Source organism: Rhodnius prolixus, unplaced genomic scaffold (assembly GCF_049639745.1).
Source record: "Rhodnius prolixus isolate KJV_2025 unplaced genomic scaffold, Rpr scaffold_5, whole genome shotgun sequence".
Taxonomy (NCBI): Eukaryota; Metazoa; Arthropoda; class Insecta; order Hemiptera; family Reduviidae; genus Rhodnius; species Rhodnius prolixus.
This window is the reverse complement of record NW_027411624.1, coordinates 1241002-1261084: the sequence shown is the minus strand read 5'-3', so window position 1 is coordinate 1261084 and position 20083 is coordinate 1241002. Positions and strand designations below refer to the sequence as shown.

At 34.2% G+C, this 20083-nt stretch overlaps 2 protein-coding genes across 3 annotated transcripts in view; one reads left to right on the top strand and one right to left on the bottom strand.

Moving 5' to 3' along the window:
• The window catches only part of egr (TNF superfamily member 12 eiger), an 81817-nt gene extending 67519 nt beyond the window's left edge, over positions 1-14298 (top strand). For both annotated transcript variants that reach the window (XM_074137274.1, XM_074137275.1), the window contains exons 2-7: positions 8013-8218; positions 10154-10235; positions 10620-10773; positions 11405-11550; positions 11640-11772; positions 12694-14298. In XM_074137274.1, the coding sequence (XP_073993375.1) occupies positions 8013-8218; positions 10154-10235; positions 10620-10773; positions 11405-11550; positions 11640-11772; positions 12694-12818 (846 nt within the window). In that variant the 3' untranslated portion in view covers positions 12819-14298. The remainder of the gene's footprint in view (positions 1-8012; positions 8219-10153; positions 10236-10619; positions 10774-11404; positions 11551-11639; positions 11773-12693) is intronic.
• LOC141458801 (uncharacterized) lies at positions 12801-19716 on the bottom strand. The gene is made up of 10 exons (XM_074137269.1): positions 19497-19716; positions 19333-19405; positions 19050-19250; positions 18810-18932; positions 18551-18735; positions 17312-17441; positions 17069-17225; positions 15922-16059; positions 15498-15590; positions 12801-15229 (listed from the first exon to the last, which is right to left on the bottom strand). Exons 1-10 carry the CDS (start codon positions 19534-19536, stop codon positions 15029-15031), a joined length of 1341 nt encoding a protein of 446 aa, XP_073993370.1. The 5' UTR covers positions 19537-19716; the 3' UTR covers positions 12801-15028.
• Positions 19717-20083: the final 367 nt, after the last annotated feature.

The following is a 20083-nucleotide window of genomic DNA, read 5'->3' as shown; positions in this document are numbered from 1 at the left end:
CAACTATAAACAAAACCCTGAAATCTAATTGGTAAAGGGAGACATTATTCGAGCAATGCTTTGTTTACTACTTGATAGATGGTGGAACTGAGAATCGTATTATTTTTTTGTCAAGTTACTGTTACATTTTATCCAGTGTGCAAACAGCTGAAACTGTTTAAAGATCCAGCGGTATATGTAGACTAGAAAATCCAGATTGCAATAATTGATTACATTAAAATTCGACAATATCGTCTGGAGATGATTCTGTAAAAAAAAATGTTAAAACACAAAATTGCTGGAATTTAATAATTTAAACAACTTAATAACAATACGTTTGGTAGCCCTTAAACGGGCGGTAAAGATCGCTTTTCTATCATACCGCCGGAAATATGAGCTGGAAGGGCAGTGGCCGATATTTGGGGTGCCGTCTGAACGATGCTATCACTAAGAGTCTCCGCTGTGGCCAGTGTATCACTTCATGAAATTAACATATTTTCTTCCATTTTAACAAAGTTATCTTCAACAACATTATTCACTTCTAGAGAAAGGAGACATTCATCAACATGTACCCCACCCTCCTTGGTCATTTTAACTTACCCACTCTCTCTCACTAACCTTCTTCTCGATTTATTACTATAACCTAGTTTTAAGGAGAACCTTCCCATACTTGTCTTTCATTCCCTTTTCAAACTAACTAGCCGAACTGTTTGTTTGTTTCTTTCAACTCGATATAAATTACAAAGAATTAGTTTTTGTTTCTTATTTAATTTATTCATGACCATGTTTCAAAATAAATGACTACTGGCTGTAATAAGTTGTAGTATTCACTGGTATTTCTAGAAATAGATTTATAACTTTATTTCTTACTAAGAGTGACATAAGCGAGCATTTGGGAAGGCGGTTTACTTCAAAGTGCCTCAAAAATTGTTACTTTAATCAATAATATGTAGTAAACACTCACATGTCTTTGTCCTACTTATCCTTATTGAAGAAACATCGATTCTGTAAACTGATCCTTCGATAGATCGATTTTTTTTAAAGATTATGTTTCTGTTTTTTACACTTATTAAAGAATATCCATGTTACTATTCAGATAATCAGCAGTGCAATTGACTGAAATGGCGTTTTAGAAGTAAGCCTAATTTACCAATAAAGTTTTAGTCGATTTATTAATAAGTTGACTAGAAAAGCTGATTGGAATGTTACTATTCTTCTTGTTAATCATTTCCTGTAAACATTGAATTTTACCCTGCACCAAGTCTACAAAGCTTTATAAGCTTTGATAATTCTTGGTGAATAGTTGGTGTTCATTGTTACACTAATAAACATGCCACCCAGGACTGATTGATTAACTTGAGTCAGCTGTGGGATATTCAAAATATTTACATCACTGTATTGTTTACAAAGTAACATGGTTGTTTACATTTCAGGGAATAACGTCAGATTAAACGGTTTCAACCACAAAGATATTATCTAATCTCTACTTAACGGTCTCCGCGCCACTAGCTTAAATAAAGAATTCTTTTCTCTTTTTTTTTTATGAAGATCGAAAAGAATTCCGTCGAGTTTTGGTGTTGTCAAAGATGGCGGAGCTGCCATAAATATTCTATTGATGTAAACCAAGCGGAATGTTGTGTGTGTTCAAAAGATCCAAATGTTCGCTGACACACAAACGCTGAGCACTCCATTATCTGATACGTCATCAAATTCGAAATATTTTTTAAAAGAATTTTACTGTTTTAAAAATCTAGATATCTAGAATTCAAAAAAAATGTTTTTTTTTTTTAGCCAGAATTTGATTCAGATTTGTCTGTCTGTCTATACAAAAAAAATATCTTTTAAGAAAACTGCAAGAAACTGAAATCTTAAACTTGTACCCCATCAATAAGACCTAACTGCCAGAAGTCTCACTTTGCAGAGCGTATTTTTAAATTTTTTGAAATTTCCTCACAAATTCCTACATATTTTAAATTTAGGATAAATATATTGTTAGAATTTTGAATTTGAAGGGAATTCCACAACCGGAAGTGGATTATTGACTTCTTTTTTGAACTGTTTTAGACATTTCCTATTCTTTGCACAAGCGATGTCTAAAACTGTTTTTTTTTTAAATAAATTTTTGCAGGACAATAGGACTCTCAGAAAAACTTGATTCATTCCTCTAAAGTACCATCTCTGGTATAATGTACCACTCTGCGTATTTTATATTTTAAAGGTCTTTATTTAATTCCGACTTGTATAAAACTCTAAAACTACTGGAAGAAATAGTCAATAGATTTGTCAATTTGATTTGTTTATTTTCCCCACAAACTCCGCTGACGGTCAGTGACCAAGCGTAGGTCTTTGTTAATATATTTGTTTGTATATATAGTACTTATGTTCCCAAATTTCAGTTATTAATAAAGACATTATCTATCTATCTATCTAGTCAATAGATTATTTTTTTTTACTTTTCTGTAATTTTTTTTTTTGTATATCTTCTAAATTTTCTAGATAATTCATCTGGGGGAGCCGTTAGTTTTGTACGTTTTGAGGTATGACCTCAAAAAGTTTATTTCTGGCCCAAAATCAAAATTTCAAAAATTTAGCACGATCTACTGCTTTCCTGATCCAGTGAGAACAAGTAATAATTAAATCTGCGCCCTGCTAACCAAGATAGCCTGTATTCTAGAGTATGATTCTGGCTTTTCATTTAACTATGTGACAATAGATAGCCCATTCGATTCTGCGGAGCACGCGAACTGTTCGCAGTCACTTGTAGTCTATCTGCTATCCGCAGCCCTATCAGCTCAGTCCACTCTCAGGTGTTCTATTATTACCATCGCGGTAGAGGCTGACTACTCACTAAATGTCCGTCTATTTCTGGTAACATTTAAATGTTCCATATGCATAGAGAACTGTAATTAGTGTGAACGGTTTACGCCGAGGTTATTCACCTCGTTGTACATTGTCAGGTTTTAAGGTGCGTATTCAGACGGTTGCAACGCTCCTTTAAATTAATTAATGAAATCCGGCGTGAACTCCTCCACAGACTTCCTTCACAGCCTTCTTGGAACTTAGAATTGTTTTTCAAAAAAGGAAATTTAATTAACTTCAATTTTATTATGCGTTCAATGATGGCGTTAAAAAAAGGCGTGGCATCACAACTCCGCCCAAAACCTTACGAACGTCAATATTCCCCGAAGAACCAAAGTGATAAGCTCAAGGTCAAGTAAGACTTCTCTGCAATAAGTCTAAAGGAAATCATCAGTTTACGTTTAGCGCTTCCGGATGGTGAGGTTGTAATGATTCACCGCCTGGTACAGAAAGTGTCCAATCAAATACTTGAACACAAATTCTGGATTTACCATAAGCCCTTTAAAAAATTATAAGACAACCTCAGTACCACTGAGTGAGATGACGGTAAGACCTAATTCTAGCCGAATGTTGTATAAAGGTACCAAGGTGCCAGACGGTCCAAACTAAGTTTTAGATTGTAGATTGTCTGGGTCAGGTATACCTGATGCATATCTCTGGAATACAACCCAATACCCTTAGAGGGTAATACTTATTACGTCCGATGACTTGACACATATTATGATGGCTAAGTGAAATTAAACAAAGTTGAACTTTCAATTTCTATAGGTGAAATAGTGGGTGCTCATATTTGTGAGCCTGATATTGCCCCTCTAACTTTGACGAAGCTTTTTTTAATCCTGACGAGTAGACGAGTTCTTCAATATTCTAACCTATATATTTCAATGTTACCAACAACCTTCGAAATTAGTGGCAATCAGTAGTGGTATCAGTAATCGCTTTTCGGTATCGATACATCTCTATAAATAAAGAATTGGTTAGTGGGTTGTAGAAATATCTCCCAGTACAAATAAGCAGGACGTTAATAAGCACGCCCCTAAATATTTACCCAGGCTGGCCAACTCGCGCAGATCAAGTCTGCATGTGGGTGTTCTCTAATTTGATACATTACGTAAAAAACCCCACTTCTGCTGAAAATATGTTCATTTATTATGATAATAATAAATTTCATTCAGTAATTTGTACACGTGCGATCGTTATTTATTCAACCTACATGGCTGAATACTTGTTTGGGCAGTTGTTTCTCCATTATTAATGTTATTTCCGTGAATAATCTTTGGAATTGAACATTCGTATTTGAGATATCAGGAGGAGCGCTACCATTATTTCCATTCTACGCCTACAAGGTTGAAATAATGGAGCCGTGCTGCTGCGTGTGGCATATTTTGTCGTTATTCCTTTCTAACCATTCATGTTTTTATTTTGGGAGTCTTTACAGAATCTTGATTGCGTAAATATAGAAAAATAAGTGGTAAATATTTGTAGCCTAATTGAGATATAGTGCTGAATGGTTTCTAGAATTGTCTTTCAGTGGCATCTGTCCTCTGTAAGGTTCTACTTTCCTTACATATCCTGAGCTTCCAAATCCTTCGTAAATCCCACTGGAGGTACTATTTTAATGAGCTTATCAGCAATGTAAGGAAATCTTTGTTCAGTTAGATGCTGCAATCGCTTGGAAAAGCTTCGTTAAGACACCATTTAACGAAAGACTAGAAGGAAAAAACCTTACGTGTACTGGTGCTAACTATACGCGGACAGTTATCGGCAGAATCAGGTAACAGTGTGCACGATGCTTTGCCTAGCAGGATGGACCTTGTAAGTTGGCCAAACCAACACTATCCAACAGGCACTATCTCTTATGCAAAGGCTTCCAGGGACGCCAAGACTTGATTGTGTCATACTATTTAATCACATTAATCATAAGGATCCATTTCTCAATACAATTCTAGATTTTACTAAATTTACGGACGATTTTCTAGAAACTTGGATGCTGGTTGCAAAGGACTTAGTCTAAGACCATTAGAATGTTCGCAGTTCGAATTTATCGTGCCAAAGAAGCATTCCCTTCCGGGAAAACAAGATTACTACCGTTACCATGAGAATGATTCTTCCGCTCTGTGATTGGTAGAAACCAGCTCAGTCACTAAACGCAAAAAGATAAATAAAACTGAATGGCCGCAATTTTTCAAAGTGGTTCTAATGAAACGTGCCTCCATTGTAACATTCAAAACTGGATATTTCTGTTCTTAGACTAAACGCTTAAAAAGAAAAAAAAACTCCATTCATCCATTGTACGGTGAGGATTCTGTATCATTTGTTTCGTGAAACAAAAACGAAACAATGCAGAAACTATTTATACGCTAAATTTCCGGTCTCAACTCTTTTTTATAATTTCAGTTGGAAAAAACAAAAAAAAAACAAAAGCAGATCCAAGTTGACAAACAAGTCCTGCGCACAGTGGACACTAACATAATGCTGACTGAGTGACAAATTGTCGGTGTTCTTTCTTCTGGCGCACCATCCTCACGGCAGCCATCGCTTGAAGACCGGGCAGAGTGGTTCGCTTTGTTTCCTTGTCTCCATCAGGGCTTCATCCACATCACAGCGAAATATCTTCTACTTTTTTTTTGCTTTGAACTTCTTTCTTTAGACTTGCTGACGCGATAGATGGGGCAATACGCGTTCAGAGGCGTAGCCCGCTCCCATGTAAGGAGAGAGGCTTAAAACTTTGCAGAGAATGAAGGAAGGACCCTTGTATTGAGGAGAATTTGCTGGTCGCAAGTTGAGAATAGACCAATACAGAGGAAAACGTCGATCGGATGTTTTATAAAAATCTAGTTTTTTAATTAAGTTACCATTAGAATTAAAAAATACAAAATATAAAAAAAGTAAGCCTCGTAAAAATTTAGTTCACTGCTCCGCCAATAGAGGCAGTGTAGGTCTAGGTCGGGGATATTTCCGGGTTTTCAAGTGCAGAAGGCTTGCAAACATTACTGACGCATACTGCGATTGTTTCCACTTCCGCCATTAATTCGCCACCACTTGTTAGAAATACAATAGAAATTAGCTATAATTATAAAATGTGTAGTTTAAGAGAACTAAATGGGAAATACCGTGTTTTTGTACACGCTTCGGGCTCCAGCTTAACTAACCTTTAATAGTTTGATTTTAACTATTTCAATTCTGAATGACGTCAAAGAAGATAGAAATTGTCACAAAAATTAGATTTAATGAATAATAATTTAGTCCTGTTGTATTACGAGGGTTTTTTTTTTTATAACAGAGGAAGTTGGGCATTTTGTAGTATAATGCGAGTATAACTTTATACTCCAAGTATAAATAAAATTGAGCTATTTGTCGAGAAAATAGAGATTCAGTCTTCACCGCCACCTGCAATTCTCTCGTTTTGTCTCGGCTAAGCGTGAGCAGGAAGCTGTGACATAAAATGCACTATGATTTGTTAAATAAGAGTTGGTTTGGCCAGTGTTCATGCAGGCCATTTTCAATTCGAAAAATTCCTTGACAATTTCCCGGAAACTAGGGAAGCCCCAGTTGTATTGAAGGGGAATTCTAGGAAAATATGGTGCAACAATTTAGTGTTCTATTTATTGTATTACTTTTTTTAAATATGTTTAATGACGTTTTAGATTATAATTACTCACCATGTTCCATAATTGCTTTAATCACTCATAATTTTAACGGAAGACAATCAACAACTCTTGATCTCGTCCAGAGAAACAAATATGATGAGAATCAAACTAGTTTTCAAAAACAACTACTATATTTTTCAAGATGGGAACTTCCACAAAAAAATTCTTAGTATACTGTTTAATCTAAAATTATGATAAAAAAAATTAAAAATCTCTGCTGTCAACAAGATTGTGAACATGATTTCTTTTACAATAAAGTAAATGTTTTCGATTTCCGGCAAGGATTTTTCCGAGTCTTTACTGAAAAGATCAGTTCTGAGGCCCCCTGAGTTCGGAAAAGTTATTTTCAGAAAATGGAAGAGAATTGTGGAGGCTCGAACATAATCTTTCGTTAAGACCCGATTGTAACTTTAGTCAGATTCCTTCATACGGAATTATGTAATACAATACTGTTAACTTTATTGCCTTTTTCTGTCATTCCGGTACAGCAATGGTTTTACAAATGGCCCAATGAATTCCAAGTTTGCAGAAAGTGTCAAGTTGTAACCTTGAGAGTGGCCGTAAGAAAGTTCTTTGAGTGTCCACATCAGATGATTCAATTTCTCAAGAAGAACAGGAAGCACAAATAATAAAAATTAGCACACACATTTAAGCTGATTAAAAAATTTTCTTAATACGTATAAACGCATATTAAATTATAGGTTAGGTTTGAAAATACAAACCAGTTCTACAAAGTATCTCAATTTAACAACTATCGATTACCGGCATCATAAATACTGACTAATATCAGATGGTAACGTGTTTCCTAAATTATAGGTTATTTAAGGTTTATATTTAACAACTTGGTGAACTTGTTTTTGTGGTCTTTGCTCTTGAGAAAAATCTGTTCTGAAGACTCACACGACTTTCTCTTACTGCTCAAGGTTAGTATTTGAAATTCTCTTTAATCATCTTTATTTTTCAATATCATGCCATTTATAAAACCGTACGCAGCATTGGAATGGCACGTTAGATTTAGAGGGAACTTGCTCGCCCACAGATCTTCCTTTCCGTAACATGAAAAGTGATTAAACACAAAGGTTAAAGGTGTACGTGTGAGTGATATAAATAAGAAGTTTATTTAAGAACCATGAAGGAGATGTGGAAAACGTGAAAATCTATTCATTTTGCCTGGGCAAATGTTTGAAAGAAATGTTTTAGATGTAAATGTGTGCATTTAATGAACCCGCCGTATTCAGGGAAATTGGAGCCGAACAGTGTTCCTTCCACTCAATTTAGTCGATACTGCTGCGGAAATATAGTTCGTTATTGATATAATTCGGTTCGAGTGCTAGCATTAAGAAGAAAGTATCAGACTTCACAGACCAATACCACTAAACATTTCCACTACAGATGGGCAATTTAATATGATGCTTAACTATTTCATGTTGGAATAGCTTCAAAAATGAGCGCTAAATTTTACACCAAACTGATTTGAACTGCCTGCATAATTATTAAGTTGGTGTGTTGGTTTTGGTATTTCAGAAGAAGCTGTCCAAGTCGCCGCCGACTGCTGCTGGTGGTACCTACGACGAAGAGGACGAGTATTACGACGATACCTATGATTATGACTACGAGGATCCAAAGGCTCCAGCGGTCAACTCCAGCTCCAGAGAGAAGCGTAGCGTGGACGAACACGGTGGTCGGGTACTTAACATCCTGCACATGCGCACTCATCCTATCTACCAGCAGTAAGTATTTTCTTCTAGAAATAGTTTGTGAGATTTCCACTTCCGGTCAAGTGATTAGTTTTCAGACTCGGAATTTTACTTAATTTAATCGCTTTGAAACAAAAAATTATTTTGCAGAACTCGTGTTGTCACGTAAACCAAATAACAAATTTTAAGTTCCTACATCTGTCTGTTTTTGAGGGATACTCTGTTTTGAGGCAGTCACATATACATATCACTTTGTAAACACTGTTTATTTAATGGGATTTGAAAATCTTGAAAGTCAGAGAATTTATCTTTCTTTTGTTATTTTTAGTAAAGTGATTGCACTAAGTAAGCTGTTAAAAAATGCTAACTGATTGAACTAACTAAGCTGTTATAAAAGTGCCAACTCTATGAACTACTTAGTGCGATATGTTTGTATGTCAGCATGATTGTAAACAAAACCTACTTACTACTTTCCAGCTGAATGGGCTAAAAATATTTTAATTGTATTGTACCTCTTAATTACGTTCGAGATAAGGTGACATGTTTTGCGCTTTTAAATTCTGTCTTTATGAAGATAGTTTTATTGCTAAAGTGTAAGTAAAATGCGAGCCACTCACACATTTTCTTTTAACTCAATTTAATTTTTCTTTTAACTTGGACTGTTTATTCAAAAGATAGTTGTCTTCAAGATTCTACATGTTCACTGAAACAAAAAAGAAATATACAGTTGTCCGGAAATTTTTTTATCCAAAAATATGTTACAGTGCTACATAAAGTTTGAAGGAAATCGATTGAATCTATTTTGAAAAAAAATCGATTAAAATTGTTCAGTAAAGTTGTACTTTCGATCAGATAATTGTTTTATTCAGTTTCTATTAGGGTACGGCATTTTCCAAATATATGGTACGGGGTGAGATTTTCATGATGATGGGCACAGCTGCTCCAAAAAGTCCCTAAACTTAGTTTATAATCATAAACTTCATTTATTAACATTTTCTTAGAAAATCTGAACTAGCCTTGATTGATAGAATGGCTAGCTCACTCTGTTATCATCTAGCAGTACCAGCGTTGTGACTAGTGTCGCATCTGCGGTGGGACTTGATACTACTCCCATAAATCCTTCTATGTATGTTTAGTGACACGTCTAAGATCATTCATCACAGCTATTTTGTAATTCGGAAGTAATTAGAACTGGGTATAGTAATAATTATATAAATAACTTTAGACTTAATGATTATAATTACTAGATGAGCATTTATAATTTTTGTAAAAAATGGGCTAACAGTATTACTTTTAATTATAGTTAATTGTTATGAATTGTGAATAAACATACACTAGGAAAAGACTTAAACTTGAATATTATAGTGTTACAAGAGTACCAAGAAGGAAGCCGGTCGGAAATGGAGATCTGATATTCATTAGTCTTCGTGTACTCATTAAGAAAATATAAATCTTCAACTTTTACTTCAAATATTTTCTTTTATCTTTTAAAGTTCCGTTTCAGTTAGTATCACAGTCTTTGGTCTTCAACACTCGTAGGATTGTTACTAAAGTTTCAAGTTTAACTGGATGCGCTTTATCTTAAATATTCGCGTTTAATGTGAAAACACAATTTCGTAAAGATGTCACGTTTGCTCTCTTTTGTTCAGCAATTAAGCAAACTAAGGACTATTTCGTACAACCAGGCGGTTTCAATAGCTTCATCAAATTTTCGATTCTGGGCTTTCACAGATAACTTCTATTTTGAAATTCCCTGCGTTCTAAAAAGGGGGTTTTAGAAAATGATCCACGTGTGTGAACGAAAGAAAAGCGAAAAAACGCGGGTACTGGAACTTTATATTTGGATTGTTTCTCGCCAGAGAAAACTGGTGCAATGATTTTCTTTCAATTTTGTATAAACTCTGAAATGGTGGTTGGTTCACACCAAAGTTTTTTAAAGCATGAACTAATTTCTTTTTTATTTGACAGGGCCGCAGAAAATCATAAAGTTTTGGCGAAAATAGTCATCTCTGGCAATGAACAAGATCAACAGACACCTCCTACCTACGTAGTAAGTAATACATCATCCTGTTACTTGTCAATAAAAACAATAAAATTTAAATTAGTGAGGTCTGTAGTTGCGTATTATAAAGCACTCCGATGCGTTCAATGCATTCGTCAGACCGAACACCGAACTGCTCCTTTGTGGGTGCCCAAAACTGCTCAGAAATGCTCGCCTCTTCAATAATCAGTGAACATGCTGTGCAAGTTTGAAGAGCCTCAAATTATAGACCGAATATGAATATTGAACAGTCCAATACACTACAATTAGTGCTAGAGCATTTGAAGGATTCCGGAACTACGAATTGGATTCTCAAAGAGATTCTTGGATTACAAGGATATGCTCAAAATAAATGCCAATTTTGTTACTGGAATAATGGATTTTCAATTTCAGAAACTTGAACCCAAAGAGGAAGAAGTGCACCATGGAAGTAACGGACATGGACACCATCACAGGAAAACTGACGAATGCGAACATGTGCCGGTGTTGGCACATTTCGGAGCTGACAGTGGCGGTGCTGCGAGCATTGGACTGCCGCACTATGAGGGTATTTAGCAGATTTCTGTTTCTTTGAATTTATTCAATAAAATATTGGGATTGTATCAAAGTTCCAATATTGAGTTTTCATTGAAAACTTCAGTTTTGTGAAGCGCTGAGCCCGAGGCGAACATTCTACTCAAAATCTTTGGTGTCAGGGGATTCCCTCAATCTCCTTTAAACTCTGAATACTTCCAGAGTAAGGACTTGTATAGCTCAAAGAAAAGCAACTGCAACTCAAGCTGAGCCTAGGCTGCAATTCCATTGCGTCCTTCAGCTAACTAAGATTTACAGCTGTTCGAGCGAATTGGAAGTATCCTTAAGGAGAAAGCCCAATTGCTTCACTTTCCAGAGCATCTTGAAACGTTTCTTTCCAACCATTAGCACTGATAGATCTTAATACTTTCTCCTTTCCGAAGTAAAGGAGGAAGTTCAAATTTTTGTTCCGACGACTGAATGGCTTTCAACTGTAGACCACCGCAAAGTTCTTACAAGTCCTGGATCCTTACCGAACTTCAAGAGAATCCTGGCACCGCTATTCCTTTAAAATGCAATTTAAGTTCTGTCATTTCTTTGGCCATTGTGCCACTTACCACCACCCGGAAAGCGGAAGGTTAATAAATGATTTGCTTTTATTCCAGCCAATCACAGGATGTATCACCCTGAAGGTGTATTCAGGAATTGGACCCCAGCTGCTTGGGTACCCCATGGTCGAGATGGTCAGATCGTTCTAGAGGAAGAGAATATAATCGTAAAGCAACCTGGGATTTATTACCTCTACGCTCAGGTAAAACATTTTAAACTAGTTTGTTAAGTTTTTAACAATAAAACTAACCTCCTTAAGTTTTAATACTTGACTAAATTTCCTATTTGTAGATTTTCTATGCAAATTCACACGATAGATCAGGATTTCGAGTGTTCGTGAACCACAGGCCTCTATTCCAGTGTACAACCACGACTCGCAACTGCCATGGATCAAATCACATGAAGTGGAACTCCTGTTTTACAGGTATTTAACGTGTTCATCCGTTTCTCTCGTTTACCACTACAATGTAATTTTTTTTATTTTGGAAGCTTGCTACGTTTATGTTCTACTACAATTTTTGCAGTAACCCATATTGTTGACGTTTTCAAAGTTATTAAGGGCTACTTTTCAGTGAGAGGAGGATACTGCCTCTCACCTGTTGTTCGATTGCGTTGCAATCGAGTGATTGCGCTATGAAACCTTTGGATCTTTGAGACCAAAGGAGACATTAGCGCAGAAAGAACTAGTAGGAAAAGTCCTCAAGCTTTTTAGTAGGGGTAGTTTCGTCTATTAGATCCAAAAAGGGGAATGCACAATAAGTCCCTTGTGGCTGCGGTGCCGTGGGGCGTAGGTCCCGTCCCGCTTTTCTGCTCTATTCTAAGGTATACTTTTAATTGAAATTGTCTGATTAGAATTCAATCTACCAAATTAACATAGCATGGTAGGTCTGTATCCACATCCTTCACGCCTCAAGCGACTGATTCGCTTCACCCTGATGACATTCTTGCTCCTCTCTTTGTTCTTCGGGTGGCATGTTACACCCTTCTCTGTTTAAAACTTAGATCTAGCGTTATGTGTATGATTCCAGAGGTTCTCGCTAGGCTTATTGCTAAACTCACAGTTAAAAATGTTACAATACCTGCCTACACTTTCCAAAGAAATGGTACCTCTGAATGCTTTACCTTCAAGTATTTGAGGTGGTTTCTTGCATTCATTCAGTTCTTTAGGTGAAGAGAGGCAGGAAAGTTGCCTTTATCTTCTTCGTCACCTCTTTATTGTTGAAAAAAACTTCCAAGAATTGGTTCAACACATCCTATGGTAATTAGTGGTCTTGGGCGCCTAATCCTTGTTTCCTTGCACATTACCATCTTTAATATATGCTCTTCCTTTTTTTTAATATTCCAGGAGGACTGGTCAAATTGCAAGAATATGATAACATCACTCTGAGAGAAATTGAAGGCGACCGTTATACAGTATTTGAAAAGACGAAAAGCTTCTTTGGATTGTTCAGAGTGGCCGTCAGACCATAACATTCCCATTCCAGATTTAATTGAAAAAAAAAAAAAAAACATTCAAAAAAGAGGGAATAAGTTGGGGAAAACTTGATTTTGTATTGTAATTATTTTTTGTTATCAATCCCTCTCCTCAAAATGTGCCAACCAGTAAAATTATAAAAATGTAAAGAATTAATAAGATAATTTGAAAGTAATTATTAAAAGCAAGACTTTTCCAGTTGAACAGAAACAATTTGTTTTATGTATTTATGAAAAGAAATGGAAATCTTAGAAACAAAATTTGAAAACTTTTACTTTTTTTTCATGTATTCAATTTATTTTAATGTTAAAAAAAAATCTCTTGTTTCCACTTATTTTAGGAGGAAAAATTCTGAGAGATAATATGAATAATTCTGAGTAAATAAATACTGAATGGACTAAGTATTTAGGGACAATTCACCTCTCAATTTTTAAAAAAGATCATTTTGGCTCCTTGTCAGTCTAATCGTGGCACACTCTTGTGAGGAATCTGCTAAAGTGTGACTATACATTTTTATATCCAACTTCATTTTCAAACTGCTACTAGCCTAAATTTCCTTCAAGGCGTTCGTCATACTACAAGAATAACGTAACTGCCTAGAATAAATAGTGAGAACTACCGAGTCCATCAGGAGCGCAGCAAGAAACAAGTTTTTGTTTTTTAAAGAAAATTTCCAGCAAGATCTTTAATTGATGGCCTTCTTTTGGATTTCACCAGGTAATGGTGTGTTTAAGCTAATATAACATTGAGAACGCTCTAGATTGAGTACCCATATCTGGTTAGCCCTTAATTAGTTTCCATTCTTGTGAAATTTCCAGCCTAAGCTATTACTATAGCAAACTGTAAATTCTGTTAGTATACTCGTTAATAGTTTAGCCATCAATTTTTTTATTTTATGTTATTTTTAGAATACAAAGTTTTGAGGCGAATTACTTCAGAACATTCTTTCATCAAATTGAAACATTCAACTTGGCGATAAGTTTACTTTTCAAAACATTTTGTAGAGACAAAAATTATTTGTATATATGTCCAACATTATCTTGTTAAAAAAAAAAAATCTTAAATATATTTGTACTTACTTTATTTTTGTTTCCTGTATTTTAACATATTTATGTACAAACAAACAAAATTGTATAAATAAAGATAATGACCATACAAAATGTCCGAGTTACCAATTGTTTTTTTTTGTTATAATTCTGTTTTAAATTCATTCGGACAAAAAACATCTCTTGTATAGTTTTTGTAGAAAGAAAAGATATTAACAAAAGGGCAGTCAGGTTCAGTCAGTATGTTATAGTACTAAAATAAATAAATAAACTTTTATAAAATAATAAAGTTTCTCAAAAAGTGTTAAATACAAGTAGTTTTGTTTATTTTATTTGTTAGTCATTTCTAGAAAATTCTAAATGTATGAATGTAAAAACAAGAGAGAAAAAGAAATATAATTTTAAAAATAAACACCTATATTATAAAATATTTTTAATTATTTATTTATTTAAAAATTATCAATATGAGTGAATCCAATAACGGATTAATATTAATGACTTTTCCTGCTTAACGCGGCTATTTACTTCAATTCTGACCATCGGATTCATTTTCCTAAATTGGAGAAGAGAATCTTCACCTCAGTCAGAGTAATGACAAAGTGTCAGACGCAATGGAAATAAAAGACTAAAATCTCTCTAAATAAACTGTTAATACAAACTCAAAAAGATTTTCTTTGTTTTTCTTATACATCATGTGATTAATTACTTTTTTATTTGAATCATTTTTTTCTAGCATTCATTTTTGGGGCAGTTCTTAGTGACGGAGGAGGTGTAGGAGTTATGTATTTAGATATGCGTGCAAACCATTTTCTTTAGTAAATATCACGTTTCTGCTCAAAAACGTAAATTCCCTTAGAATTTACGCGATGCCAGAAATCTGAGACTGTCTCAATAATTTCTTTACCTTGAATTTTTGTATTCATTTTATTTGATATTACTTCATATTTTATTTAAATAACATACAGAACTTATCAATTCTATTTCAATTACTATAGGAGAGTTTTGGGAATAAATACGCCGTTCAGATTTTCCTCTTGAGTAACATTACTGTTTAGCTTAGAGTTCTCTAAATAAAGGTTCATTTTATCAGGATAACTCAAGCTAAATACATTGAGGGGGTGGAGGGAACATTTTTTATTTCATTTTTCCACAGAATCACATCAAACGGACATTGTTCCTGTACATTCAAAATCTAAAGAAGTTGTAACGTTTGTTTTATTATTTACACCCTCTTCTTGTTCTTTTTGTCCGCTTCGGGCTTTCCAGAGTTGACAGGTGTTGTCTTTTGAAGCAGTAATGATGGTATTTCCATCATATGTGAAGCCGCAGGAAAATATTTCATCAGTATGGCCTGTAAGAACCTGTCAAAGAAAACAGAATGGTTTAATATATTTCATTCACTGATTTTTGAAAAGTTCGATTCGTCCGCTGATATAATTTCCAATTGACTTTGTGAACTCTTGGAAAAAGCTAAAAGTTACTCTAGGTGAAAGAATAAAAAAAACGTATCATACGTACATCGATAGCCATATTGTATTTCTTTATATTCATTTGCTACCTCTCAATTTCAAAACAAACTGAAGAACAAAAAACTGAAAATGAGGTTATAGTAAAACTGAAAAAACAGACCTGACAGCAGTCTCCAGTCACTGAGTTCCAAAGACGAGCGGTACCATCATTAGAACCAGTCAATACCATAACTCCACCAGGACTGAAGCATGCCTGTAAGAATTTCATGTTAAATTTAAGCTCTTTATAAGAATTTCACAAAATAAACTAACAGTTTAATAAATTATTTTTGAAATTTTACAAAAGCTCATTATAATTGATCGGTAGCAACTAAAATCGAATTTCAAATTGGAACTTCTACGATTTTCTGAGAAATAATCAGACCCACACAAAGATCAATTTGTAGTAAACTATAAAATTCAAGGGATTTCAAAATAGATGTTTCCAACGGAAAGCAAAATATAAAATATGCTTCTTTTTTTATAGATTAAGTTTGTAAATGAAGAATATTAAAGTATAATGAAGCAATAAATTTTAAACCTACTTGAGAAATTTCAGCTTCATGACCTAGTAAAGTGGCCGTAGGAGAGATGTTACACTCAACATTCCATACTTTACAAATGCCATCTGTACCACAAGTAACCAGCTTTTTGCCGGTACTATCGAATGACATGTCTAAAACCTTGAAAAAAAAAAAACAAAATTATTAAAGAAATATATTAACTAAATTTTTGCTTTTTTGAAGTTGTTGGGCTCCCATAAAAAAAAACTGCTAAAGACTCAGATTCTTAACTTGAACGGGAGCCGATTCTGAAAAGGAAATTCAGCGTAAAAAAGAAGATCTCGGATAACGAAGAAATCTCTTAACTAAAGATCATAACGATTTCCACATCATTTTTGAGATATTTTTTAAAGCAACCCACATTTCACTGAATTGGAATAAGAAAAAATAAAAAGGAATTTCACATAGAAAGAGAGAGAGATATATCTTTTTTTTAAGTATCAGTTAAGATTTAATAAAAAAATTATAGAGAAAGGTATGAAAATATTAATAGAAAGCATACCGAGGAGAAATATGGATTGCGCAGAAACTAGAGCACTTCATTCATCACAAGAAAATAAGTGAATAAATTAATGAAAAATGAAGAGTTATCACTTTGCTTTCCACAATTCTTGGTAGACAGGGAAAGGAAAGGAGTTATCTAGGAAATTAGACACAGCCATTGATTAGTAAAAGGTGATGAAATTCCATCGAAAACATTTGCCATCTTGAGACCATAGAACAGAAGATTACTTGAGGGTTCTCCGAAGAGTTTCTTCTTCCAACTCGTTGGAATTACATTACTGAAAAACCTAAAAGCATATTCATGCGACAGGTATAAGAGCCAAAACTGAAATTTGAAAACAATAGCACAAAAGTTCCAGTTAGTAATTAACGTTAAGGTTGATTCTCGATCTAATGCCAGCCATTGATGAAATAGTAGATGAGAACCTACTTTTGGAGCAAAACATAACTGCCATTGCTTAGTGAAAGCCGAAGAAGGAGGACAAGCGATGCAAACAACCTTCTTCTTCAAAATCTATCCTCCTCTCGCAGCCTACACAAGAATCTGTTAAGATCGAGGAGCAGACGAACAGGTATACTTAATATAAATTAAAAATTATAATAAATAATGATGTAGCAACCTTACATCTTCTCCATGGTAGATAGTAGATCTACATTTCGTGGTTTTCAAATCGTACAATTTCACCGTGCCATCTAGTGAGCTTGTAGCCACAACTGAACAATCAAAATTAAACTTACAATTGGTTATTGGTTTTTTATGGCCAATAAATTTAGTAATTATTCTAGAAAAAAAAGAGAAAAAATAAATATTAAAGGCTTTTGAAACATTAAATTATTTCAATTTAGAAGAAAAATTGAAAACAAGAACCTCTTTGAGTTTACATCCCAAAGGAAGACTTTGGAATCAAAGGAGCCAGTAAGTATTTGTCGGCCATCGTTACTGTACTCTAGTCTGATTATTGCATTCTTGTGCCCGTCTAACATCCAAAGTTCAAGACCTAAATAAAAAAAATCTGATGTGAATGTCTTTCTCATACTTCTTTCGAACTCACAAATTTTCTTTCAAATGTTTGTATTTAATTCTTCCCACTTTTAAAAGAAAATCTATCCACAGAAGTACTATTGTTCAATTTTTCGATATAAATGATTTATTAAAACTTGTAGCTTTTGTGTTTGTAATCACTAAACAAAGTTTAAATAGGAATAACGAAGCAGTTCGCGAAAAAGGTAGTGAGTGCACTCTATTCAGAAGCCACTTCTCTTCCACAAGTGCCCTTAATCGAATTTTACGGAAAACTGTCTCAAATTAAAGTTACAAATTTAGTTTACCAAGATCATTTGAACTTGTGGCTTCCATCATCTGAATGCTAAATATTAAACATGAATTTCCAGTGGATTATATACATAACCAATTCGTAAAAACCAGTTTCTTGAGACTTAAAGTACCTCAAAGTGGATACTCCAGAAAACTGGTACGTGGAAAATCCGCACGATTCCAATATTTGTTCTTACTTTGCTCAGTAAGAGAAGGTAACTGTTATTACAGGTGTAGCTCAAGTCAGACAGTGGATGAACGTTAACTGTTTTTGGATTTATTTGAATCGAGAGATTAAGAGTCTAAAAATAGCGTCTAATGGATTGAAAGAGATATAAGAAAAATATTAACTTCATTAACCCAATGTTTAACAAGCAAAAAGGTGGGTTTTCTCACATTAAATGAAACATGTGGATTCTGCTATTTCAAGAGCTAGCGCCACGGTTAAGTGGAGTTGTGTCTAGCAAATGGCCATATAATCCTGCAGAAGAGGCGCTGCGAGTGTGACCATAGTTGGGTAATAAAAAATTCGAATTTTGGATGAATAGTGACTGCAGATATTTTTAGGTCATACTAGTCTTGTAAGTGGGTGATGGAAATAAATAATAACTAAATTTCGGCAATTAAAAATTATGGGGACATAAAATCTGTCTATTAGAAACTGTATTACCGTCATAGCAGTAATGTTTTTCCTTTTTCTGACTCAGCCTACATTTTCAAAAATTGCATTTCCATAAACTTTTTTACTGATCAAGAAAGAACATTACAATAATAGATAGTATCCATACCTACCGGTGTTAATATCAAAGACTCTGGCAGTCTGATCCATGGATCCTGTGGCCACATGCTGCCTGGAGTTGTCATACTTAATTACCACCAGCTCACCTTCATGTCCCCACATGGTGAGTAGACGTTCTCCAGTGTCACTGTTCCAGACACAGGCTGTTTTGTCAAAACTGGCCGTCAATACTCGATCACTGAAAGATGTTTTCCTTTTTATTAGGGATAAAAGATAAGAAAAGAGAAATAGCACAACTATATGAATCATTACCTATAAGGTAGATTGAAGGATACATCGTAGACTACGTTGTTGTGTCCATCAAGCGTTAAATACAGTTCACCGCTATCTACATCCCACATCTTGCAAGTTCTGTCGAAGCTGCCGGTTAGACATCTGCAAAGAAAAAATATCGTTTAAACACTCAAAAAACTTTCCATTACTATTATAGAAAAACGGCCCTTTAATTGAAGTTTTGAACAAGAAACGGCTGAATTATTGACAAATACCCACCGATTTCCTTCTTTACTGAACACAACATTGGTCACAGGTAGTACGTGGTGCATTGATTTATGCAAAATGTACTTTCTAGATGCTTCTTCAATTAATTTTTTCTGAAGTTTCTTCAACGAGGCCAATAGTTGAGATTTTACTCTTTCCGTTACGATCGGCTGCTGTTTCATAATGTCCTGGACAAGCTCTTCCAACTTGGTACTAGAAAGCAAGCGTGCACATTAAACATGTAAACCAAGTAGTTATATTTCTGTTTGACAGTTTTACAGAAGATTTTTGTTACCTGGGTGTTAAATGGAATAAATCAATCATTTTCTTCTCCAATATTCCATCGCTCACGTACTCTAGAGCGATTCCTTGTAAGATATAATTAAAAGTTTTTTGTTTTTATTAAAATAATCAAGAAAATTATTTTTCAAAAAATAATTAATCACATATATCATTTACCTGGAGGGAAATATCGCAATAAAAACTTGGATAACTTCATTTCTCCTTATTTGGTCACTTAGTAAATAAACACTTTAGATGAACCGTTCATCATTAACAGAATATGAAAAAAAATAATTTTTGTTTCATTTAAGAATGCTCTGTACATTCCATACGTTACTTTAAATTACGACCTTAACTTCAGTATTGACTAAGCTTTCGTTTCTATGACAGCAATTTGGTCTCTTCAAAAAATTTCTACATAACTAAGATTAAATATCTGATGATATAAGAAGCCCATGTAAAATTTTTAGATGTTGCGTTTTCTCAGAAAATGTCCTTTTTTTTTTTAAGAACCCTGAATCCGATCACGTTTTTTTTTTACAAAATGGTCTGTGGAGATTATATTTGTCTGGTAAAAACATAAAACGAAAAAACGCAACTTGCAAAATGTTTAGATTTAATATTTTATGTTAGTGCTAGCCTAAAAACCTACAATTAAACTTTTTAGCAAAATCTTTCAACAAAAGAAAATCTTTATAGATTTTTTGATTTTCGTCTAGAAAAACACAAACGATTTTCTAAAAATTTGGTATATTAGTTGTATT